The sequence below is a fragment of the Chelonia mydas genome, chromosome 5, assembly GCF_015237465.2.
Source record: "Chelonia mydas isolate rCheMyd1 chromosome 5, rCheMyd1.pri.v2, whole genome shotgun sequence".
NCBI classification, from domain to species: domain Eukaryota; kingdom Metazoa; phylum Chordata; order Testudines; family Cheloniidae; genus Chelonia; species Chelonia mydas.
The window spans coordinates 98,237,982-98,264,739 of NC_051245.2; the positions used below are offsets into that span (position 1 = coordinate 98,237,982).

The window sequence follows — 26,758 nt, forward strand, 5'->3', positions numbered from 1 at the left end:
GGGAAAAACCCTAGCTTGGCTGAGTTTGCAAGGCTGGCAGTTAGAAAAAAAAACTCTTTCATTTGTAAGCTTTGCGTATTTGAGCAGGAGTATTGAAAGACAATGAGCCAGGAACCCCACAATGTCATTTTCCCAGAGACACTTAGAGTGCAATTGCCCTTTAACTCTCTCAGTGCACTAGGATGTCAGTGACTGGCCCTCAGTAATAATTCCTTCCAAGGGTAGAAGTGTGGCCTACTGTGTAAAGGTCAAAATGAACAAGTGCAAGCTCCTCTGCTGCTAAACAAGCTCCATTCATGTCTCTAGTCCGTGTGTTCTGCCACTTAGCATGCAGTTATAAATGTGAATGCTTTGAGTTACCTGCATCAACCAGTCCTAATGGGATTGTCATTTCCTTGAGCGTGGGGAGAAATCCAGAGATGTCGCGCATTGGCTTCTGTCACTCTCGCTTCATAGCAGGAGCAAAATGGCCGAGGTAGATCTCCATGTCTGCAGAGAGCCTAATTTAAGCAATCCTTTTAAGGGTCTTGAATACCTTTGTTTTATACATTGGGCTTTGGTGGGGCGGGGGGGCAAAGGGGGGAGGGTTGCACCGACGAAGCTACACCATTGCACACCTGTCGGGCTTGATTCATGGTTCCGTGCCATGCGTGTGTAGCCATTTGTGCTTGTGCAAAGCATGGCCATCGTGAGGGATTTCTTTGAGCTTGTGGAGTGCAGGAACAGCATCTGAGAAGTTTCTTAAAACAGGGGGGAAAACTCCACTTTCATCCTGTAATTTAAAAATGGCCAACTGGCTTTTTATTGGAATTTCTTTAACAATAAATTAATGTTCTCGTTATTTTAAATTCACCTTTGGGCTAAGAACAAGCCTGAGAACTTCTCCAGAAAGTTATAAACACCTGAAAATTGGGCATTAGAAAGAAAGCGCCTCCAAAATTTATATCTGTAGAGTCATCGTAAAACGATTTTAAAAAAATCAGAAACGTGTCTTAGGGAGTCAGTTCCCCACCCCCCACCCCGTTATTTAATTCATTTATTTTTCTGGGTAAATAGCTTTTTCTGGAGACAGCTTCTTCTCATGGAGGATCAGAGTCTGCCACCCTGACTCAGTGACTAGTATCTTACTCATGGAGTAGTGAGACTACTTACGGGGTAAGATGTTACCCATACTCAGGCCACAGCTACAGTGCAGGTGCTGCCGCGGCACGGCTCTGGCTCCATAGCAGTGCTCCTGTAGAGTCATAATGGAGACTCTCTTCAGTGACAGAAGGGGATTTCCCATCACTACAGGAACTCCATCTCCCTGAGCGACGGTAGCTAGGTAGACAGAAGCATTCTTCCATCGATCTAGGTGCAGCCACACCAGGGTTTAGGTTGGCACTATAGCTGTGCCATACTAGCTTTTAAAAGTAGATCAGGCCATATGGTGAGTATCAGAATCTGGCCCTTAGCTAGATGTCTGAGGGAGGTAAACACAGAAGTCCTGATGTTCCAGTCACTTTCACTAGTATAGATAAGGAGTGACTCCACTGAAGCCAATTGGGCCTGACTCTCATTTACACTAGGGCCCCTTTGCATTGCTCTGGCACTGTAAAGGGGCCTTAAATTAGACATAAATGTAATTTACACCCACATTAGGGCCTCTTTACGCTACCAGAACAGTATAAAGGGCCTTAGTGTAAATGAGAATCAGGCTCAACAGAGCTACACTGGTGTAAAACTGGCCTAAGTGAAGAAAGAATCAAGCTCATGGGACTGGGATGAGAGACAGGGAGAGGTGGAGTTGAAGAATAGACCAGCTGGCACCTCTAGGATCTAATATTCAGGCATACCTATTTGTTGCTACTATACTTCCCAGCTTAGGCTAAAGAGGATTGTCCCACCCTCCTGCCTGCCCTTTATTAACAGAGAGAAAAAATATTACAGAAACATTTTTTGGGGGGTGAGGGGGATTTGCAATGTTTCAGACTGCTCCATGTGTTACATACCCTTTGTAGGGTCTGCATAATAAATCACATGCTACATGCTTAAACAAATTACTGCCAGCTTTTGTATGCACAGTGACAAGTGCTCTAAAGGTCAGAAAAGCTTCCTTAACAAATTTGATAAGATAGTGCAGTGAGCTGTAAAGGCATAAAGTCCTGGGGGTCGGAAACCAGGCTCGAAGAAATAATTACGCATGGTAATGGGTAATTATGGATAATGGCCTATCTTGGGGGGTGGCAGAAAATACACAGCCCCACAGCCTTGCCTGGAATGCACATTGTCTAGCACATTAACTTTATAGTGAGCTAAAAGTTCAGCACTGGAACAAAAACAAATCCCTAATTTACAAGGGAAATAGCACAGAAATGTTCTTTTCAGAGGCTGAGTTTATTTTTAAAGGCAGAACAAACGTGAGGGTTTGGTTTTGTTCCAACATCCCCCAGTCAAAAGAACACTGATGGCTAAGCAGAAAATAGTTAATGGTGCCAGCTTTGTTTGACATCTAAAATAGCTCTGTCATGACTGTCTGGTGGGAGAAACATATTGTTCCAGCATTTCTGATTATTACTTTAGGGAGTGATTTCACACCAGCCTCTTTCAAGGCTACTGTCCGACTTCAGAGCCAGCCATGAATTGAACTAACACACAGCCGGGGCAGCATTGCCAGGCTGGTTAATAGGGCAGTTAGGATGCATTCAACTGAGCAGGGGGGAAATTCTCAAGTGCAGATCCTAGACTTTTATGAGGGCTGAAGACAAGTATTTCAAGAATGAATAATTATTCAAATGGTTGTGGCCTGATTCTTTCCTGTGATAGAAGTTGGCTTATGGTAAAATAGAACCATTACTGTGATGAAAACAATCACTCTTAACCAAAAGTTGGCATAGCTCTGTTGAAGTGAATGATACTATGCTGATTTATTCTGACTGTTGATCTGGTGCACTATTTTAAAGCCTGTGGCTAAGTAGAGGCATGGGATCTGGGCCTGTCACAGGGATGTGGATATATAGGACTCTTAGGTGTGGCTGACCCAGGATCTTGCCTCTTTTTAAAAAAAAAAAATCTCAACCCTCCTGAAATGAATTACTGGTTAATTACTGTTAATATGCCATAGACCTGAAGAGCCGTGTACAACACCGAAAGATCAATAATAGTATTTATCATGAGGTATATTGATCTTCCATCTCAGAGTGGGTCATATTTCACACCACATCCTTCAGTGCACAAAAGTAGCAGAAATACAGTATAAGGCTAAGTAAACAGGTAGAAGTGAGCTTAGTGATCAAGTACAGCTTATGAGGACTAGAATGGGAAGTGATAACATCATCTTGCCAAGGGCGCCAGATGGGAGGGAGGGTGTGGGGGGTGGTACTGTATGGCAAGCCCGAATTAGAGACCGGCCTGGGGGAAGACGTGGTGTACATGAATCATGTATAGTGTATATGAATCAGGGACCAGTGAGGGGAGGAGGCAGATGGCACCCTATTGCTTGCCTGCATCAGTGACCAGTATGGGGGGAAGACGTGGGCAGTGCCACATGGCATGGGCGCTCATGACTGGTGGGCAGAAAGAGGCGGGTGGTGCTGTATGGTGTGCCAGCATCACTGACCGGTGTCGGGGAGGACACGTGTGGGGCCATAAGGCGTGCCCTCCTCAGTGACCTGAAGGCTGAGGAAGATTTTTCCAACTCCTCTCTCCTCGTACTTGTGCATTGGTGGGTTGCAGCTTTGCTTTGGTGTTGAACCCAGTGTTCTTGACCCCATTTTGGCTACAGTTGCACAAATTACTACTGTACCTTAAAAAGGCTGGGAGAAGATTATACCTATGCAGCATCTGAACTCCCAGAATACTTCGCAGACTTAGGGCAAGGCTGGTCCTGGTCCTGCACACATGCACAGGACTAGGGAGAGGGTGTAAAGAACCTCTCCTGGCTCCCAAGCACGGGGACCAGGGACAACCAAGGACAGTATAAGGCTAGCACCTGCAGCAACCACTAACCTTCCCAAGGGTGCAGGGAAGGGCAGAGTTGGGAGCACATGAGGCAGCTGGTTAAAAGATGTAGTATCAGTTGTTCTCCTTGGAGCATTGTGCCTAATATTGAGCTCCCACTGGCGTGATGCACCCCTCATGTGCAGAGATCACTTTGTTCTCCGCAGAAATCCATGAGACAGTCATTGTCTGGCATGAGAAAGCAGCAGCCAGTCTGCCAGCAGCACTGTACAAGTGCCGAGGGTTTTATTTGCGGGAAACAGATGAAAAATAGCTTATTAAATGAAAACCACGGAGTCAATCTAGGCAGGCTGTAATTAGCAGAATGCAACCTGCCTGACAACTCTTCTTTAATAAATTCAGCACTGGGGGTCCTTTACTGACAACGAGTGGGCAAGGACTTGGTTTTCAGTCTGATGTACAACACAGTTCCTAACCAGTACAGCGCTTCCAGCACTATGGTGGAACTCAGTGGAATGGGCCAGAGACTGAGTAACCACCCCCACCAGCACCTAGCTTTCCCTTGAGGCTCTCCCAGTTAGGCAGTCTCTCATCCTGACCCTGTTTAGTTTAAGAGCTGGTAGAGATGCAGGCAGATTAAATGCCTAAAAGTCTCTCCTTCAAGCACAAAATCCTCTCTTTTGGAAGTGCAGTGTCCGGCTTTGCTTCAGGGGATACAATTCAGTCAGGGAAATAGAAGGAAAATACAGGGAGAAGATGTGGTTAAGTATTTTAAAGGTAGAGGGCCTGATTCTGGTCCCTAATCTTGCCCCTGTGCGTCATTCAGGGGCACACCATTCTGAGAGAGAATTCCCAGGGAACACCAGCATCGTAGGAGCAAGTGTCTCCTTGCAGCCCCAGCGTCTGGTGTATACCAGGAGCAGGAAGATGCTTGTGGTCCTAGGTCTCAGAGCAGCCAGCACCAGCACAAGTGTGCTGTGAATCAGAGTAATCCCTGAGGCTGCTCCAACTTTCACCAAAGGCTATTTTGGGCCGCAACAGTAGCCCAGAATCCAGGTGGTGCAAAGATGCCATAAAGCTATGCCTTCTGTGTTGTATCTCTGAGGATATGCAGCCCTGAATCTAGCCAAGAATACTCCAGGGAAAGGCAGTAACCAGTCACCATGCATGGCTGCAAAGAAAAGCGCTTAGGTTTTAAATCCAGGGTGCAGGAGTTGGCTGGAGCCTGTGCTAGTTCTCAGCTGCTCTTTGCATGATATTGCGATTTCCTACATCTTTTGGAATATAACATGGTAACGCCATGAGACCTCACTGTGGCCTCACTCTTCTGCCTTATCTCATGTGGCAAGAGCATTTGGGTCTGCTCCAAAGCCCACTGCAGTCACTAGGAGTTGCTCCAGCCAGGGGAGGCCATTATACTTTCCCTGAACTTTCTTCTTATGTTCCATGTCTCCTGCTTTTCTGGTGTGTTGTTAGGAGTGCTTCCCAGCCCTCTGGCTGTAGCTCATGGGGGGATGTTTGTCAGGCCCATTATAAGAATTGTGGGTTCCATAATTTCATGTTCATGAAAGAAAAACATCCCAGGCATCTGACAGTTTGGGATTTATGCATGTGGGTGAGTGGGTGGGTGAGTGAACCGGCGAACTGATGAGTCTTAAAAGAGCAGCTCATAGGATTGTACAGATTATTAGAGAGCAAAAGATGGCAGGAGACACAAGGGACGAGACCAATAGATTCATCATGGGGCCCAAGCACTAAGCCACCAGGGATAACAGCACAACCACGTCAGGAAAAAAGAGGGTGTTGGCAAGTCAACCCCTTAACTCAGTAAACTCCAAATTATGGCGGCCCAGCCTGGGTATGCTGTAGAGGGGGAAGAACATGCATGAAGCTTTTAGCTCTCTTTGTGCTCCTATGAAAGAGGCAGCCATAATGCTGCACCCAGTGCCTCTTTTCTGGGAAGGGAGAGCGCTAGCCTTGCCAGCAGTACTGAACACCCAGAAGGGGTGTGTTTGAGGGATTTGGGGCATGACCACGGCTGTACCCCTGCTCCAGCCCTTCCCACCATGAAAGACCTTTGCAAGCACCAGGAGGCTGTTGCTGAGGCTATAGGGAACACAACACCCTTTCTAAAAGTGCAGCAAGTGCTGCATGTGAGTATAGAATCATAGAATATCAGGGTTGGAAGGGACCTCAGGAGGTCATCTAGTCCAACCCCCTGCTCAAAGCAGGACCAATCCCCAATCAAATCATCCCAGCCAAGGCTTTGTCAAGCCTGACCTTAAAAACTTCCAAGGAAGGAGATTCTACCACCTCCCTAAGTAACGCATTCCAGTGTCTCACCACCCTCCTAGTGAAAAAGTTTTTCCTAATATCCAACCTAAACCTCCCCCACTGCAACTGTAACCCCTCTCCCCCCCCATATGCTTGCTCCGTCCCTCCACAGGCACAAAGTGCCCCCGCCAGCCAAGTCTGCCTTGCCTTACCATCTATCTCCTGTAAAATCTGTATCCCAGCAGGGGAAAGGATGGAGGACATTACATTTGGCTGTTGACAAGTAGTATGCGAAGCCGAACAGCCTGTCTGGGATATTATTCAAAACCTAAGTTTGGGGTCAAGGTAGTCCAGGGATTTGTGTGATTGACTAGCTTTTCAGTTCCAGTCACCTGAGTTCGGATTTCGCCAAAGTCCCGGAGGGGATGAACTTGGAGATAAAACTGGCAGACTCTGCTGAGCAGAGAGACAGGCGTGGAATAACAACAGCACCAAAAACTGGGATGGAGGTGCAATAATAGAGCTCTATGGGCAAGGTCTCTGCTTACCTGACCTGATACCTCTAAGCAGGGCTCTAGTCGCCTCACTTGCACAAATGTTGTGGTGTAGGTTTGAGAAATGTTCAGAATGTAAGTGCCCAAATGGCTGGATTTGCACTCGGGTAGAGCCTCGGGATTGGGAGAGTCAGGACGGAGAGAAGACACACAGTATTTGAATTAGCAAGTTGCTTTGTTTTGACATGTGCAAAGATAAACTCCAGTGAACTCAACGGAGTTACAGCAGGGATGGAACTGCACTATAGACCTGGAGTGATACAACTGTTGATTGTGAGGGATCTTAATTTCAAGCCGGGAAGGGAGGCAGGGTTGGGTTGAAACCTGTAATAAATGGTACTATTGAACATTTGCAGCTGGAATGGAGCTCAGATATAATGCTTTACAACTGAGGGTTCATGAGAGGTAGGTAAATACTGTTGTGTCCAGTTCGCAGAGTTGGTTATTGGGGCAGAGAAATATTAAGTGACTTGACCAAGATCACACAGGCTCTGTCTACGTTAGGGATTTTGTATAAACATTCCCTTACCATTGTTAGCACTGGTTCAGCTCTGAAAGTGTCTACAATATTGGAAGGCCTAGAATAGAAAGGTCAGCCCTGTCCTTGTTAGCACCCTGTCATGTCACCCTGCTCAGAACAGATCTAATCTACATCGTGTTAAAAACAGCAGCAGCAGCTGTCTGCACTCAGGATTGTAACGTTGCAGACACCACTGAAGCTGGAATGGTATTGGTGATGGGGGGGAAACATCCCTAGTGTAGAGGGCCAAGTGACTCAATGACAGAACCAAGTAGTGGAGTTCTGAAGTGTTTGTGCCTCTGATAAAATACACCCTTGTTAAGTACTTAGCCCTATTCCCCACTGTATCAATAATACACCTTGAAAAGTTACAGCGTTGTTTCCTGTACTCTTATATTAGTGCCTTTAAATGCATGTGACTGTGTGAGCACTGCACAGACCTGATGCATGTGTATGAGACAGAGTAAGGGTGTTAAGCAACTGCAAAGTATTAAAGGACAATCCCCTTCCCCTCAGAGGAGTCACAAGACACCAGACCTGGCCTGGGCTAGTATAGAGGGATGGGAACTTACCCATTCATGCATTAGCAGCTGAGAATGAAGTTGGAGCCTGACTCCCTTCTCAGCAGGAGGGGAAGGAAAGAGGATGGAACCTTCTTTCTTCAGACAGTAGGGGAGGGATGTGGTGTTGGCAGCACACAATCTAAGCAGTCAGGAGTGAGATTGAGAGCACAGTCAGGAATCCTGTGAAGCAACAAAATAATCAGCACCTCTTTCTGCAGTGCCGTGGAAACTGGTGCAAGGGATTCGGGTGTGGGTGATTGCCTGAGAAAAACATGGCTGCATTTTGAGTGTTTCTAGAGGAAAGGGGTTGAGTGTCCCTGCTGAAACTAGTCTTAGCCACCCCCAACAAATCAGAGTTTGGATTGCCATGGCTTGATCTGCTGTCCCCTGGGTATCACAGCTTGTGTGGCATGTACACACGTCCTCCCCCCTGTTCTAAAGCCATGTTTATAGAGTGCCCCAACTGTCACCTGCAGATAACCAGGTCCAAAGGGGTGAATGAAGGGAACCGGTGTCAGCCTGAGGTCAGAATCTTTCTGTTTTTAAGTTAATTCAGACTTGACATATAGCTATGATGCGCTTTTAAAATGTAATGGTGTAAATGTATTTCATTCGAGTTTACACCTGCTGAGGTTCTGGCCCAATCTCTAACCTTCTAGTCGGTTTTGCCTCAGGTGAGATAGTCAGTGGGAAAGGTCTTTCAGGCTCAGCCTTGCCTCTGAATGAATATCTGCCTGCTGACGCTCCAACGAACAGCAAGCGCTGCCTCCCTTCAGCTTTCACCTTTTCTGATCTGTCACCCCCTGTCGAGCCAGCAGATGGAGAAGCAGCTTAGTGAAAGATAACGTTCTTTATGGACCCTCCTGTTTCATAACCAGCTGTGGTTTGGTTTTTTTTCTTTTCAGAGGGACGGATGCTCATTCAGGACATTCCTTCCATCACCAGCAGAGGGCATCTGGAGAGCACATCTGACTTGGTTGTGGACTCCACCTACTACAGCAGTTTTTACCAGCCATCTCTGTATCCTTACTACAACAACCTTTACAACTACTCCCAGTACCAGATGGCAGTGGCCAGTGAATCCTCCTCTAGTGACATGGGGGGCACACTAGTAGGGTCCCCTGTGAAAAACAGCCTGCGAAGCCTCCCAGCCACATACATGTCAAGCCAGTCAGGAAACCAATGGCAGGTACTGTGTAACAGAAATGATGTTGGCATTCTGTGTGAAATGTGCTGGGGTCCATGAGCCTGATTCGAATCTCATTTACCCTGATGGAACGCCATTCGCTTCAGTGTAGTGGCTGTAGTTCTCAGCCGTGTGAGATTGGAACCAGACTCTAGATGTGTGTTAGGGTGTGTTTAAAAAGAAAGAAAGAAAGAAATGTCCTGGGATCCGAAGGCATTATGAAAGCCATGTGACAGGCTGTCAATGCAACTGGAAGGGGTTTCCGCTCAATTTCTTTTTATTTTCCGTTTATAATTAAATATTCATTTAGTAAGGGTTTGTTTCCGGAAATAAAACCATTATAATTAGTAAATTTACCAGCCTGAGAGCTCAGGGTGGCGTTCTGGAGAGACTGTGTTCTTTAGGATCTCTCTTCATTTCTCTTTTATTATTCCCCTTCAAAGACCATACATAGAAGTGACCCCGCCTCCCAGCCTGCTAAAACAGTCCATGCCGCTCTTTGATTGGCTGGCAAGGGTCAATTGAGCATGACACAAAGCTGTTCTTCATGTGAATGTTAACTCTGCCAGGAAGAAGGGAATTGGACTTGGCTCCTCCATGTAACAGTTTGTGCTTGGTAGGCCAGCCCTGAGGCATTTTTTAAGCTGTGTGTACCACTATTATATGCAACATTAAACCCAACCTCTCCCCCTTAACTGGAAATAATATTAACCCCTGAATGTTCAAAGAGGTAGGCAGGGCTTAAGGGGAAATCAACCATTTTTTAATGTTTTTACATTTTTTTAAATAATTAAATAGCTTAAATTTCTAAATGAAAAGTCATTTCAAACAGGAAAAGTGGAATTTTTCATTTAAAAAATGAGTTGCAAAGCTGTTTTTTAAGAAATTTTGGAATTGAAAATTCTTCACAACCAATCCTTTCCCACAAAAGTTTCGATTTCAGCAAATCAGCATTTTCCATCACAAACATTTTGTTGAAAAATTTCCAGTCAGCAATGTGAATATCCATTTTCGCGTGATTTACACATACACAGCTACAGAACTGCAAGTGTGAAGTTGGAAAAGAGGCTGTTCCAGGTTGGCCCACAAACAGTCGGTTCATTGTATTTTGAACCCCCTAAGCCAAATGAGCTATTCCTGTAGCAATTTTATTTTTTACCTTTTTCAAGCTCCATTTCCCAGTCTGGAGAAGGACCAAGGGTTATTTGAGGTCAGAGACTGGCCAAAAAAAAAAAAGAAGAAGAAAATCTGAGACAGTGAGCAGTTGTCTGGTCAGAGAAAGAGAAATCAAGAGTAGGAAATGCAGTCACTCAGTGCCACTCTCCACCTCACGCTGCATATTCCTCACCCTCCTTTGGAAGTGCTCCCCATGCAGCCACACCCTTTATGGCTCCCAACTTCCCTGGGTTACTTGTCTCCCTCTTGCAAAGCACGAGGGTGCACAACACAGTAGTAACACTTACAGCCAAGGGTTTGATTTCCAGCTCTCGTAGACATACTCGTGCTAACACTCTAAAAGTAATAATGTCGCTGCGGTAGCACGGGTTAGCCATGTTAGTCTGGACACTATGGATATATACTTGGCATGGCTAGCCCAGGCCATTACTCTGGCTACGCTACTATTTTTAGTGTACAAACTCGATGGGAGCTAGCATGAATATGTCTGTGTGAGCTGGGAATCACCCCCTCCTCCCAGCTCCAAGTGTAGACATTCCCACATGGAGAAGAGAAGGGTCCTTCTTCAGAGGCTCCACTGTGACACCCCTCCCCCCCCCGCCCCCCCCCCCCAAAAAAGAAAGGTAAATTGCCAGAAAATCCTCATTTCTTTAAGGGGACAAAAAGATATCGCCCTGAAGGGAGAGGTTTGATCCATTCACATTTGAGCTATGGGGCAGCACTGGAAATGTTTTGCGTTCCAGTACAGTAGGTACTAGAAACATCAGCATAGTTCCTGTCCCCACTTATAATACTCTTCGAGTGAGGTTTCCCAAATGTTGCATAATCCTTTTTTCACTTCCTCCGCATGGAAAGGCCCTTTTGGAAACCCAGATTAAGGGCAACTCTTGAAGGAAGGGGGTAGGTTCAAGGCCATGGCTTCATGACAGTCTCTGTTTTTTCCTCTTAAAGTCCTTCACCCCGGAGATCATTCCTGTTTTTCTGAGAAAAGAACTGGCTGGCCCCCCTGTGCCTGAACTCAATGCTGAGACAGCTTCGTTCAGACAAGAGTGATTTGCTCCCTCCACTTATACGTGTACACACGTGAAAACTGGTGCTGCCCCTTACCCAAGTGGTTGTTAGAGGCTGTTCTAGTGTTGTATTCAAGAATACTCAGACAGGTCACACAGAGGGAGGTGGATCTGGATTTCACTCATGACAGGACTGTGCAGTATCATTGGTTTACTGCTCTTAATTTTGTTCAACCCAAGTGTTACTTGTTTGGTTAACATGATATGATGCAATACGATATAGCTTGTAAAATGTTATCTATTCTGCCTTTCAGTGTAAAGCTGTGTTTGTACAGCCCCTAGCACAATGGGGTCCTAGTCCATGGCTGGAGCTCCTAGAGCTACCGCCACGAAAATAATAAGTCATAATACTTGCATCGTGAACAATATGTTATTAAAATGGACTGTCAATCATGTAGTTCACAACTCCTCCAACCTAATAGTGATCCTTCCTGTGGTTGCCTCACTAACTGAGAAAAACAATGGAAAGTGAGGGGTGCATGAGTTGACATAATACATAGCATATGCGTGTAGTCTGAAGAGTTGCATGAGAGCTAGCTGCTGCATGAAGAGCTATATGGAAGACATTATGCACTGCATAGTGGAGATAGTATCTAAGCTACTGTGTTCTGATGTGTAGTGTAAACTTGAATCTAGATTATTTTTAAACACATGAATTCTATGTATCTGTGGCTTGAGGTGAGCTTTGGCTCACTATGATATTAAGTATTGTTATAGATCTTTATACATGTCTCATTTACCTATCTTCTGAGTTACGGTGCCCCAGATGTTTAAAATATATGGCATTGTTTTTAACAATATTTGTGGGGGGGAATAATCTTTTTTGTTAAGCGCTTGTTTTAGAAACTCAAGATTTTTTGTTTCCTCACCAGTTTCATTTCCTTGGGTCTTGGAAAAGCTTTAACTCCTACTGGCGGAGCTAAGCCAGCTGCAAATTTTAAATGCCCGCTTTTCTGCTATTGACAGCAGTTGGATACGGAGAACAGCAATTAAATGTAACATACATAGAGGACTATTACCCTTTTGCTAACACTTTAACACCACTGCCTTGAGACTCAGAATACAGTAATTGAGCCAAATCCTCCGCTGGTCTGTATAGGTCCAGCTGTGTTCAAGACAGTAGAGCTAAACCACTTTTCACCAACTGAGGATCTGGCCCATGATCTTACTGGCCAACAAGGACTGGCTGAGAATCCTTTTGGAATCCATCAGTGCTGTTCCGGCCAAAAGTCACTGCTAAGAGATTTGAGGCATTAACTTCTCCCTGTTGCCGGCATAGCTGTCCCAGGCTCAAATGGGCAAGTTAGTGAGAATGGCCCCAAAATTGAACATAGGTCTTCTGCCAGACAGTGGAAAGCACAGTCACTAAGACCTGCTGCTTGTCACTGTGAGGAACTGCAGGAAGGAATGGTGTTGTCTGAAGAGTTAGGAATCATGTGACTGACATACTGTTATAACAGAGAGACAAGGTGGGTGAGGTAATCACTTTTATTGGGCCAGTTTCTGTTAGTGCGAGAGACAAGCTTTCAAGCTACAAAGAGCTCTTCTTCACATCTGTGTAACTTGAAAGCGTGTCTCTCTCACCAACAGAAGTTTGTCCAATAAAAGATATTACTGCGCCCACATTGTCTCTTTAATATCCTGGGACCAACACACCTGCAACAACAGTGCAAACGTACTGTTATATGTAGCCGTTGTGAAAATTACCATAAAATACTTTATAATGAGAGATAGGATAGATAACCTTTTACAGCACAGGGGGGCAGTGACTCTCATACAGGCAATTAGGGAAAGCAGTGTTTTGCACTGAAGTAGACTAAAAGTAAGTGGGAATTAGATTCCCACTGCAGTATGTGGTTGAGTATAGCATATGTGTGGCCAGTATTGCATATAGTCAAGGAAAGCTCCCTGCAGACTAGTTCCAGTGTGGGAAGAATAGGAAATTGTGGTGAAGAGGAAGGTGAGTGAAACTTCAGTGTCAATTGCAAGAAAAAGTTAAAGGAGTCTTTTAAAGTAAGATCTGAAGAGAGGAGATGACTAAGGTTTTTATCTGCACTTAGTTGGATTAGCTGGTTTTAATATATTGGTAGAGTTATACTGGCAACCCCCCAGTGGAGATGCAAATTATACTATCTGAAGAGTGCTTTTGTCAGTGTGGCTTAAACCAATTCCGCAAATGGAATAAGTCACCCCGGCAAAAGGACTTTGTTCAGTATAGCTGCATCTACACTAGGGCTTTTGCCAGCAGAGCTGTATCAGTTAGGGCAGGGGTGGCCAGCCTGCGCCTGAGAAGGAGCCAGAATTTACCAATGTACATTGCCAAAGAGCCGCAGTAATACGTCAGCAGCCCCCTGTCAGCTCCCCCTGCCTGCCAGCAGCCCTGCTGATCAGCGCCTCCCCATCCTTCCCCATACCCCCTGTGGCATGCAGGAGGCTCTGGGGGGAGAAGGAGTAGCGAGGGCATGGCAGGGTCAGGGAAGGAGGCAGGAAGAAGCGGGGGCCCTGCAGGAAGGAGTGAAGTAGGGGCAGGGCCTGTGGCAGAGTCAGGGGTTGAGCAGTGAGCACCTCCCCACCCCCCAGCACATTGGAAAGCTGGTGTCTGTAGCTCCAGCCCCGGAGTTGGTGCCTATGCGAGGAGTCACATATTAACTTCTGAAGAACCTCATGTGGCTCTGGAGCCACAGGTTGGCCACCCCTGAGTTAGGGGGTGATTTTTTCACACTTCTCATGACATAGCTGTGCCCGGGAAACTTCCATAGGCCAAGTCTACACACAGTTTTTGTTGCAGTCTCATGATTTTGGTGAGGGGGGCGTGATTTTATTTTTTGTTGAAATCGTACCAGTACAACTCCTAGTGTGGACGCAGTTACCTCGGTGTAAAGGTGTGTTAGTCATGGTCTACATTTAAAAGGTTTGTGGGCATAGCTATGTCGGTCGGGGGAATGATTTATTATTTATTTATTTTGCTGCCAGAATGATGCTGACAAAAGCCTTAGTGTAGATGTAGTTAAACTAGCAGCCCAGCATCAGCTATATAAGCACATTTATAAGCCCATTTATATACCGGAATAACTATTTCCATGCTGGGGGTAGGGGAAAGGCTGGAGCTACTTTAACTGTACCAAGATAGTTAAAGCAGTACAACTTTTGTGTATAGACAGGGCTTTAGTAGCTCAGCTGTTTGCTGTTGGGGCTAGAGAAATGAATTTAGGGAGCAGGGAAAAGCGATTGGGGAGGGAACACGAGTGTGTGCATGGGATGGGAAGAAGATTAATGCATCATTGAGATTTGGCAAATAAACTGAATCACTGAATTTTTAATGTAGATTAATGTCAGATTTCATTAGTCTTTGTTCTTTGCAGGAGCTCATGTACTTGCTTGGATTCCTGTGGGGGAAAGTTTGGACTTGTGGTATTTCTCTGGAGGGTTCATTTGTTTGTATATAATTACTCAGGAAGCTGTATCCGTCACAATGTGATAAGCACAAGGAAGATGGTAGTGTTCAAGAGAGCAACACTGGCAGCGTTATCTGATATGTTTTTAGTTCCTTAAAGCCAGGTTTTCTTGCCAGTTTAAGGCAGATGTTCAAATAAGACCTGATGTGGAGTGTTAAATATTATTTAATAAACAAAAAAGTACTCGCGTGTGCACAAGAGCGGGAAGGTGGAAGAAATGTAACAGGCTTAACAGTTACTATCCATCTCATTTTGTTCTATTTCTGCACTTGGCGACTGGGCCCTCCCTCTGGTCATTGCAACAGAAATTCGTGCCTTATATCCAATTAACAGTGAAATGAGTTGAACAGCATTGGCACTGCAAGCCCGCACACGTTAATGTTTTAATGGAAGTTGGTGAATTGCTGTCTCTGGGACCAGTGCCACTGACACCTGTTTAGCTGGAGGTAAACGATAAATGTTGAGATGGCTTCAGTCTTCTTGACCTAAAGAACAAAAATTGGCACAGTTTGTATCTAGTCAGGCTTAAATTCTCTCCTATAAGAAGGCAGTGGATCATGATAACTGCTGCGCCAACAGTCACAGCAGAAGGATAATGCTGGCTTCTGAACGTGATGCCCCTCCCGCAGGTTTTTACATCCTTCCACGCCCTGCTGCCAGGCTCGTCAAAAGTCTGGCTAAGTCGATCAGCTTTCCTTCAGAAGACGCCTTCTTTGGTTGGGAGGGCTGCTGGGTCTTCTCTGAAGAGGGCTTCTGTTATGTCGGGAGGGTGGGCCAGTGTACTTTCAGTAAGGGTTAGGGAAGGGAGAAAGCTCTCAAAAGCTTTTTACAAAGCCTCTGGATTTCAGGTACTTTCTGGATCCAAAACTGAAAAGTTGAAGCTTTATTTTTAAAATGCAACTTTTACGATCACCATGTTCACTTCCAAAAACCTCCATTTTCATTCCTTCCTATGGCAATGTAGGCAGAAAATCTGAAAGAACCACCACGTAAGGTCAAACAGAGAAATTAATTTATTGTACGGAGAAGAAATATACTGTTAATTCTAAAATGTGTGATTAAGGCTGTTGACCTAAATACCTCATTTATTAAGAAGTTATAAAACATGGCATCCAGAAATTTTTTTTTGTGGGTTTCAAAGGCAGAGCTGTGATCAAGCAGTTAGGAGTGTGAACTCTAAGAATAGCCACCGTCTCTAAAATGTGTTGTTCCCATCACCTTTTGTAGTGTCTCTCTCCTGTTATTTTGACATAATTTTTTCTTCATAAATCTTTTTATAAATCCCATTTATAAAAATACGCAGTCAGAATCTTACGCATAGAGTGAAACTTACCTAAATGTATACATGCATTTCACAAGTAACCCGAAAGCATCCCAACGTGCCCTGTAAGCAATATATTATGTACCATATTCATAAGATACCCTTCACATTACAGATTTATGCTAAAAGTATCCTAATGTTTCTGACAGCTCATGTGTGACATGGATATAATCCATAATTCTTAGAGAGCTAATCTAAGCGGTTTATTTTCCGATACTGCTGATAGAGCTATATCTCTTGATGTCGCAGCAGTTGAGATTCTGATGGTAACATATTGTTTGTGGGTCACTGCTTTTGTCTCAAACAGTAGGTTGGAATAGAATAGCAAAGGTTAATTAAGTTTGTCTATCAAGGAAGGACAGATATAGATGTCTCCTGCATTTTCCATGCTAGAATCAAAATAATTCAAGGCATGGTGTCATTGTCTTTTCTTTTTTTTTTCATCCTGCAGAATGTGCTTAGTAGGTTTTAGAAATGAACAAAAATACTCTGAACAGTACTAATGTAATAAGACTGAGCATGTCTATAGCAACTTTTGTCTAAGGATCTCAAAGCACTTCATAAATGGGAGGTTTAGTTCGTTAACACCACTCCTATAAGGTAGGGAAGGTGTATTATCACCATTTTAGAAATGGGGAAACTGAGACATAGACTTGTTAAGTGACTTGCCCAAGGGTCACACAGCCATCTGGTGGCACAGCAGAGCCCGGAAGCCAGTTGTCTTAATTCTTAGTCCTGTGTCATAAGCAGAAGACCATCTTCTCATCTCACACCAGGACACTGAGATCTGAATTCTGCTGTTTTTAAAAGAGAGTTATAAATAAATGTTAGATGCCATTTTATCTCATCTAAAAATGACTTAGCATTTAGGGAAGGGAAAGGAGCTAATGTTAAAACAGTTAACATCTAGTACTATGTATACATGCACGGAAGACAAAAAAACTTTGCCAGAATTTTAAGGCAGCTTTGGCGGGGGATAGTTTATGTATGAGCCATTGAGGAAGTGGAGTCATGGAGTTTGTATGTTAAGGGACCTGCCCAAGATCACACTCCCGGACCTGTGCTCTTTGCAGCATCTGTCTCCCCCATAGATGGGCACTCCAGGAGAGATATGTGACTTCTTCCTTGTAGCTTTTCTCCTGGGGAATGGGCTGGGCCAGCTACAAAAAGAAAGACGTGGTCAGCTCATTTTGTTTATTTTGCAAGGGGTTTAACATAGAGGCAGTCAGCTTCTTCACAGCTAGCTATTGCCCAGCTCATCCCTTCCCATGGCAAAATCACCTGGAGAGGGCAATGGAGGAGGGAAATTCTGCAAGGGTCTTCTCTGATTTCCCCCCAAATCATTCTCTGGAGTGTGTGAGGTTTCTCCTGCCCCTACCCCGGGGAGCCATGGATTCCCTGGGATCTGCAAGGACACCCTGCACCGGAGGTGCTCAACACAACTCCCTCCTTCCTTGACACTGCTCCATCCTGGGCCGCGTGGCTCTGAGGGAACTACTTCACCAAGCCTTTCCCCTAGCTCTGATTGTCCCAGGAACCTCACTGAGGACCTGGTCCCAGCCCCCTTTGAACTCTGTGAGGTCTTTGTCATTGGTTTTGATGGCAGCAGGTTCAGGCCCTGAAGGAGGATGTCCATGCTCTCTGGGTGTATATTTTTTCTGACTCAGTGTTTCCCACACTTGCAGTTTTATCACAGGTCACATGATATTTGGTCTTTTTCTTAAATCTCATCTTTAATTTTTTAAAAATGCATTTCTTGTTTGTTGAAACTCCCATGATTTTGGGGACCTGACTCATGATCTTTGAACACTTGGGGTTGGCAATGCTTGAGTTTTTACAGGGCTGGTAGGAGAAGAGTAAGCAGCCGGGTACAGTGGCCGGATCTTCTCCCCATCCCTTGGTCTGCCTAGTTCCTAATATGTGGCTCTTGATTCTGTAGAGACCCCTCTGCAAGGAGTCTGGAAAGATGGGGCTGGGCTGCACCCACCCCTTCTGCAGTGTTGGGGAGGTTGCCCTGGTGGGATTCCCTGGGATGATCTGAGTTTGTGGAATGTCTTATTGTTTGAGCTCCTGTAACATTCATAGAGGCAACGGTTCTGTTGCTTTGTCAGCCATCAGTGGAGAGCTGAAGGCTGTGTGTGCTCTGGTCATTATGTTAAATGACTAAAGGCTTTCGTTTAGCAGCTTTTAACACACAAACACATGTGAACAACCTACAACTGCCTGTTGATGCAGAGTCCTCTACCGTCTTTTCAAACAACAGCAACAAAAGAATTCCAAAGTTACAGTTTACATGGTTTCTTGGCTCACTCATATTTATTTTGTGCATCATTTTTCAAGTCTGTCTCACCAGTTATCCAGCTGCTGTACACAATACATCCTTTGACTCTATACTGCATTTGCACAGTATACCAGCAACCGTGAATATTGGCCAAATTCTCTTTCCCGCGCCCCCCCTCCTTAGGACTTGCAGCTCCCATTGAAGTCAGTGAGAGCTGTGGCCTGGCTGTGCATTTGAGGGCAGAGATTGGCCCCAAAGGATTCCCAAATGCAAAGAGGAGTGATAATGAAATGCAACTGGTAGGAGATGCCTAGAGATGAGAAACCCAAGAACGCTGAGCAAGGGCAATACCATATTTACAGGTGATGGGGCAGCTAGGTCAATAGCTGTCACCCTTCCTGCATTGTAAAAAAGAGTGATTGGTTGTATCCTATAACTCTTTGGAAAAGAGGCCTGCTAATCATGCCCCAGCAAAAAGTGTGCAGGTTAAACATTCTTATCACTAGCATCTAGAGGCCCCAACTGGTTTGGGGCCTGGTTGTGCTGGGTGCTCTCCCTGTCCTAAAGAGCTCGCACACTTTGTGTGAGGTAAATTGCAATAGGTGGGTGTAACAAACAAACCAACGGAGGAAAGGGTGGGCGAGAAGGGAGGCTTATGTTATGGGTTTATTTTAAATGCTGCTTTCAAAATGAAAGGGGTCTGTGTTCAAGCCAGAGCACAGGAGATGACTATTACCCCTGCTTTGTGGCCTGCCCCCCCAGTTTGACAATCTACCTCACAGCATCCTGCTGATAGAAAATGTGTCCCAATATGTATGGCAGGTATCCCATAATGAGGGTACCACTTCGTCCCCCTGGGCACCCCTTTGAACTCCCGTTCATGCCATGAGCACCTTCCTTCTGACTTATCACCAATGGTGCAAGAACTCCCAACCTAGCCGAAGCTGAAGGGGTTAATACAGAGTGAATCCCCCGCCCACCAGGGTAATGATCTCGTAAGTCCCCATTTTTAATACAGTGCTAAGGTCAAGAATGTTTATGTTTGGTTGGTTTTTTACTGTTACTATAAAATAGGGTAGCTAAGCGCTATGAAAAGGAAACCTTCTGGTTCAGATTTACAGTGGCGTATATTCTAAACAGTTTAATAAAACAAAACCTAAAGCTTTTTGATTTTCTTGAGTGGTTAATTCAATGCATATTCTTTGCAGAGCCAAACCTGTCTGTTGGTTGGACTGTGGTTCATAGACTTGGTGTGGGTAATAAGATTATAAAACATGTCTCTTGCCGCCAGCTACCACGTATTAATACTAATAGTTGTAATAACTCATTGAATCCTGGGCATTTTAGGTGAGTTGTTTTTTAAGGAATGGGGGGGAAAGCTTTAAACGGCTTGAAGGAAACAGTTCATCGCCCACATCCTTCAGGGGAAGGAAACAAGACATTCATTCAGTGCCATTGAGCAGTTCTTCCATTTTATTGCTGCTCAAATAATATTATCTCCAGCAGGTGATATTTTTAGTGCCCGCACACAGACACCACACACACACAAACAGTTACTTTCAAGGATAGCAGGCCTAAAAACTGAGCTGCCAGGCCAGTTGTCTCATAACGCAGAACATGACAACATGATTGCCGAGGGCAGGCAGAGGTGGTTCTTCTACCATCTGCTCCACCATGCTCAGTGCTGACTGCCTTCAGAGGTGCATGGACTGAGAAGGAGCCTTTGATGTTGACATTCAAAGCCTTAGGAATAGAGTGGAGCCTGCGTACCTTATACTGAGTTTCTGGCTTTCTGTATTGCGTTCTTGCCTTCTTAGGTCACAGAGGGCATTGTGGATTTGGAGATGGGAAGTGTGCTGAGCTTTACGTCTTAGCCCTGGCCTCCCTGTGTTTTGGGGAGTGCCTTACTATCTGAGCTTAGGGCCATTGGTTTGACCTCTATTAAGCAAGGCCTAAGCCCCTTCTGACTTCAAAAAGTTTTCAGAATGCTACCTGACAAGGAGTTGGTTCCTGAAGTTTGTTTAACATTGTCTTATTGCTCCCCTGCACTCTCATTTGCTGTACCAGGTAGAACATTTCCTGTTTTTCTTCCGAGTGTGATTGCAGTGGCATGTTTTGTTGGATAAACATACAGGGCCAAATTCTGGTGAAGCCCACAGAATACACTGGGTATAACTGCTGGCAGAATTTGGCCCACTGTCCGTATGTAACATGAGTACACTGTACCTTAGATAAGGAACTTCAGATGGCATAGTTGTACAGGTGTGCCTATGGATAGATTTACAGGTTTAATACATACTGTGATAATTTTTCTCTTGTCAAAAGCTTTTTATCTACTAATAATTTAATGGCAAACCAATTTGCGGAAGCTAGATAATATAGTATTACCTTCACACATAGGATTTTAATGTTTTTAGTAATTATGGCTTTCTAGGTTTCTCGCTTACCTTTAACTGTTATATCAGCCTTACGGTATAGAAGTTTATAACAAATAATAATGCCAGTTTCCGTAAAATAAAAATTTAAAGATATAGTTAATTCTGTTTGGGTACTTCACAGATATCAAGGACGGAGTGCAGATTAGGTTGGCCCAAGGGATTGGAAATAGGATAAGCCTTCATTTCTGAGTTTTAGTCTCCATTCATCCTTGATCCAGGTTCAAGGTTTTTACTACCTGGAAGCAATTTGGGCTGTTTGAAATGAGAAAGGATGGTCTGGACTGAGACTCACAAGATCTTAAATTCCATTCCTGGCTCTGACAGATTTCCTGTGTGACTGAGGCAGTCACTTAATTTCTGTCTGACTCAGTTTCCCATTGTAAAAGAGGGATATTTTTCTACCTCACTGGGTTTTAAGAATAAATTCAATAATGTGTGTGAGGTGCTCAGAAACTCAGTTGGTGGGATCTATATAAGTCTCTAGATTGGTATGCTCTGTCCAGTTTCTAGAGAACGTGTGTGTCCTCATTGTAGTAACTACCATCACCAATTGGTCCCATGGTTGCTAGTCTCTTTGGAGAGTCCAAGGACTGAATGGCTGCTGAGATTGAACTATCTGCTGTTCATCTCTGCTGCTGTTCGTCAAGTTTGAACACATAGACAGAATGGGATTAGAAAGCTCACAGTGATACTGTCTGTGTTGGAAATAAATAATTTTCTAAACAAAATTCCTAGGAAATGAATGTGTTTTTTTTTCTTGAAATCTAAGTCAATAATATGTAAATGAAGGACCGTGAGAAATTTCCAAGATGCAAATAAATCTCACTCCCCACCTCTGATTCAGTTTTTATACACTGCTGTTCTAATTCTTTCTTTGAACAGATGAAAAGCACAGAGAGCCGACATGCCATGAGCTCCCAGTACAGGATGCACTCGTACTACCCTCCTGCCTCCTACCTGGGCCAGAGTGTTAGCACACCTGCATGTGTTCCGCAGATCTTCACTTTTGAGGACAGCCCCTCGTACTCAGAGTCTAAAGCAAGCGGTAGGTGCACAGTCACCCCAGATCTAATGGGGGTCTCAGATTTTTTTTTTACTTCACCTTGAGAGGACATAAAAAACTAGGATTATGCACAAGGTTGAATTTAGCAGTGCTGACGGTACATATCGTAACCAGAGTTTACAAAGAGCAGTCCATTTTTGGATGATGTCTGGTGCTGAGATGCATATGACATTATGAAGTTCACTTTTTGGAAGTCTGATAAATTAGTGTGGGAGGGAAGGTGCAAATTTCAGGGTCTTGTCTGCTCCTGCATTCGTTTTGCTAGATTGCAGGAAGAGCAACTAAAGGTTAAAATAATGCAAATTCCTATTCTATTCCTATTCAATCCCTATTCATATTCAATCAAATAAGTTCCTCCAGGGAAACATTTACCCCAGACAGTTCTGAGCTGTCTTTCGAAGAAGGGACAACCCCTTTATTTTTTAAAGGTTCTGTTCACTAAATATTCCTTTCAGGCCAGTACTTTCACAGGCCCCCGTGGCTTTGCAATCCTGTTGTTGTCTCCATGTGTGTTTCAGGAGACACTTCAGGCCCAACCGTCCAAAACCTGCGGTAAGGAAGGACTGGGTTCTCTGTGTGAAATAATTCACCCACCTCCATTCTTAGGTTTCAAGCACATCAGACTACATTGCCTGATTGAAAAGAATTCCAGAGAAACACATATTTTTCCCATCTGGTGTTTTTTCCATAACACTAAAAAGTTTATTTTTAAAATGTCTGTATACTAGTTTGTTTGTAAGGGCCTCTGGGTTTACGTGTAGTGGGTTAGCAGTTCTGACATGGAGCAGTAGGACTATGAAGCATGAACAGAGCCTGAAAGCAATCAAAGTGCTGATCAGGGAATCGTCCCACTGTGCCAAATCCGGGTCGATTGGACAGAGGGGAAGACGCAGATCAGATGGATTCAGTGATGTGGAGAGGAGAAGTCACATGGACACACCACCTGTCTTTTAAGAGTTTCGTCTCCCCCCACCCCAATTATGACTAAGCACTGGGAACATATGCTGGGAGTTCTCCATCCAACGATGAGTATCTCCACTCTCTTAGACCAGGGGCTGCAGTCCCATGGAATTTTCCTTCTGCTCTTTATTCCTATGAATATTTTCTCTCCTCCTTCATAACTTCACTCCCAGTGGATGCTTACTTAGCCAGAATGGTGTGAACAATGGAATGCTGTTCAGTACCTGAAACTTGCCTACTCTGCAAGGTACTGGCTATGTCTGCTACAAGTGTTTGATCATTTAAAGGACAGGCTGCTTTCTCATATTTCCAGTACTTGCTGGTTTGGACTCTGGGCATTTTGTATATAATAGAGCAACTGACCTATCTCCCCATAGTTAATGATACCCCATCTTAAAAGATAACATCAGTGCAGCTTCATATATCAGCAAGCCCAAGGAAACTGCTTTAGTAACTTAGACAGTTCCATTATATTGACATTAGTATGTTCACTACTACTGTAAAGGTGGTGGATCTGTTTTAAATCTTGTACAATAACCCTCTTCCTTCCCTACTGACTATACACATATATTAAATGAAACATGTGATATGCTGTTTTCAGTCCTTTCTTCCTTTTCTCCGATTGAAATCATATCTTCACCTAACCTCATAACGCTGAAGTGTACCTGTTCCGAAGTCCATGAAGACACTGGACCCTTAGTCATCTTGTGGAAGATTATTAATAAAACACACTACACCGTTCCTGATTTTGCCCCAGGAGCATTTTTATTATTAAACACAAAACTGCTTTTTTCTTTCAAGTACCCGTATTCATAGGTTTTAAGGCAGAAGGAATCATTGATTATTTAGGCCAACGTCCTCTGTAACACAGTCCATACAACCTCACGCAATAATTTCTGCATCAAGCCCATAACTTCTGTTTGAAGATTGTACAGATTTATTGGAAGATCTGCGTATCAGAAGTCCATAAACTTCACAGAAACGTAAAAAGCACATTTGTTTTGGAATCAAGCTTGAGAGATCATGGTGAAAGTAGAGGAGAAACTGTAGGAATGTTTATAGCACAGTCACCATGATAGGAATCAATTAACCTGGGTCCCCCTGAGGAAGGTAGTCAGTCCGAAACTTCGGTGGGAATTCTTACAGGCCCAATCCGATGTCCGTTGAAATCAGTTGTAGTCTTTCTCTTGTCTTCAGTGGGCTTTAGAACAAACCCTATGTGCTTAAAGTTAAGCAAGTGCTTAAGTATCTCAGTGATACCTCAATTCAGGAAAGACATACTTAAATCCATCCCTTTCAGGGTAGTGCTTATACTTAATTTTAAGCATATCCTTACAGCCCATTGACTGAAAGTTACACGTGTGCTTAAGTGCCCTGCATGACGAGGCATGTTTTCCTGAACTGGAACCTGGGAGTCTGGTCTGTGTGGACAGGTAATACATACAGGAAAAAGTTAACATCTACAGAGAAGGAAATTAAAGAGAATGATTACTCTCTCTCGCACACACACATACCTCCCCCTCAATTTTTAAATGAAGACCATCTTGTTCCAAGAAATGCACAAAATAAGCCCCCACTTCATGGCCCTACTGCTTCATATTTGTTTTGTGTATTCCTTTGTCCATGGCTAAGGAGGTTACTTGATTTTTAAGATGTGGGCCTAGGCTCTGTGAACATTTGAATTTTTTGTTTTCCTGTGGAAATCCCTGGAATGTTGGCAATACAAATTATGAGCTATCAGGGGTCATTGTCTGTGTTTTTACCGTAAAACTGGGAGCCTAGAACAACTGAGTTCTAATCCTATCACTGACACTGTTTCCTGTAGTGGCCTTGGGCAAGTTATTTGATTGCTCTGTCTCAGTTTTCACATCTGTAAAATGGGGATAATACTTTTCTTCCTGTGGGGTGGTGTGTCAGTGCAACAGCACTCCTTCTGGCCAAGCATGGCGCAGCCCCTGGGCTCGCATAACCTAGCGGGGCTATCAGTCTATTCCTGGTGTCCAGAATCTGAAAACACTTTCTTCACTCCCAAGTCTGTCAAGGGTTTAGTAGGGGAAGCCAGGCCTGTCCACTCCCGCAGGTTTCAGCTCCGGGCCCTTGAGCTAGGTGAGTAGGATCAGGGTTCTTTGACTCTGACAGTGCCCTGAGCTCCTTCCTACCTTCCCCTGGATCTCTGCAGGCTCTCCAGCCTGTTGGTCAGTTCGTCCCCTTCTGGGCTCTGGGCAGCACTTTAGTAGTTTGCTGGCAGGAGCTCCTTTCTCCAGCCTGCTCACTCCTCTGACAGCTGCCCTGCCCTTCTGCTTCCCAGCCCTTTTATCCACCCAGCTGCCGAGAAACTGCCAATCAGCAGTGGCCGGCAGTGCCTTTGGTTGCTGGGCTCGCAGGGGGTACATACATCCTAGGACACTTCCTAACCCGATGAATTACTTGCTTGTAAAGTGCTTTGAAACTATTAAATGTAGCACTGGTTGAAAAAGTTTCAGCGGACCAGCTTTCCGTCAGAAAATGCTATTTCATCAAAATTGAAACGTTTTGCCGGAACATGTTGATTTTGATGGCATTTTTAGTGGAAATTTTTTTAAACGATTTGATCTGAAATTGAGTATTTTCTTGTTTCATTTCATTTTGACTCATTTTGTTTAGACTTAAATTTAAAAAATCCATATAGTAAACAAAAATCAAATTTTGTCTACACACACATATATGAAATATATTATATTAGAATATTTTACCATTATCAAAACGAAATATTTTGATAGGGTCATGTCAACGTTTCCAAAACAAAAGACTTTGGAATTTTTGTTCTGCACTAAATCTCAAAATTTTGACTTTTCAGAATGTTGGAATTTCCCCTGGGCGGGGCATTTCATTTTCCAGACTAGCTCTAATTAAATTATGTATAAACGCTTAGTACGGTCTTTAATGAGCACCCTTATTTGATGTGATTGTTTTGCAAAAATATACAGGAAGACAAAAAGAGCATACCCAAACATTTCACACTACGGCCATGTCTACATTATGAGCTGAGGATGTGAGTTCCCTGCTTGCGTACGCATTCTTGCGTCAGCTCTCATTGAACTAGTGCTAGTAAAAGTCTGACTGTAGCCTCAGGAGCAGGGGCAGCAGCAGTGCAGACACAGCTGAGCTGTGCTGACTACAAACCCGCCTGAAACCGGTGGGTATGTACTCAGCATGGCCCGGCTGTGCCTGCACCGCTGACACTTGGGCTGCTGCAGCTACGCTGCTGTTTATCCTCATGCTAGCTCGATGGGTGCTAAAGCAAGCATGTGTACACAAGCGGGCAAACCACACCTCCTCGCTCAGACTGAGCCTGTCACCTTTAACATTAGCTACCCACAGGTGATCATTTGTGCATATGGAATTGCTTGGATTGTGTAACCCCGCCGATAGTTTGTCATCCTCTGCTTTTGCCACATTTTTTGTTTTTTTGCATTTTGTTTGCAAAAAAGTGTTTGTTTTTTTAAATCAGCTGAATGATAGAAATATTGTCTTGTACTTGTCCCTTTAACACGTTAGTCCTGGAGTCATACACAGCCTGACACTGAATTGTCAGGCATGACAATAGCATGTGACAGCCAATGGTACTGCCCTGGCCACCATCTTTTCTGCCTCCCCAGCATGAAATTGCTGCAGCAGCTGAATCTGTGAAACTAAAGGATCTTCTTTTGTATTCAAAATCAAAAAAATCCTACAAGATCTGTGAGTAGCCAAACACGGCACACCACACAGAAAGTATAATGACAGTCAAGATACACATGGGGTATGTCTGCAGTGGAGCTAGAAGGTGGACATATTGATTGACCTAGCACGCTAAAAATAGCTGCAGTGGCATGAGACACAAGAAGGACTAGCTGTCCCTGTCCGAGACCATAGGTGCGTATTCAAGATGGCTAGTTACTTCTGCTGCTCCTGCCACCTCAGATATGCTTCTGTTTTT

General features: G+C 44.3%; 1 protein-coding gene across 1 annotated transcript in view; it reads left to right on the forward strand.

Annotated features, from left to right (window-relative positions):
* DMRT1 (doublesex and mab-3 related transcription factor 1) overlaps positions 1–26,758 on the forward strand; it is an 84,402-nt gene that overhangs the window by 20,889 nt on the left and 36,755 nt on the right. Inside the window, exons 3-4 of the mRNA XM_007065580.4 lie at positions 8,756–9,039; positions 21,660–21,822. Of these exons, the coding sequence (XP_007065642.2) occupies positions 8,756–9,039; positions 21,660–21,822 (447 nt within the window). The remainder of the gene's footprint in view (positions 1–8,755; positions 9,040–21,659; positions 21,823–26,758) is intronic.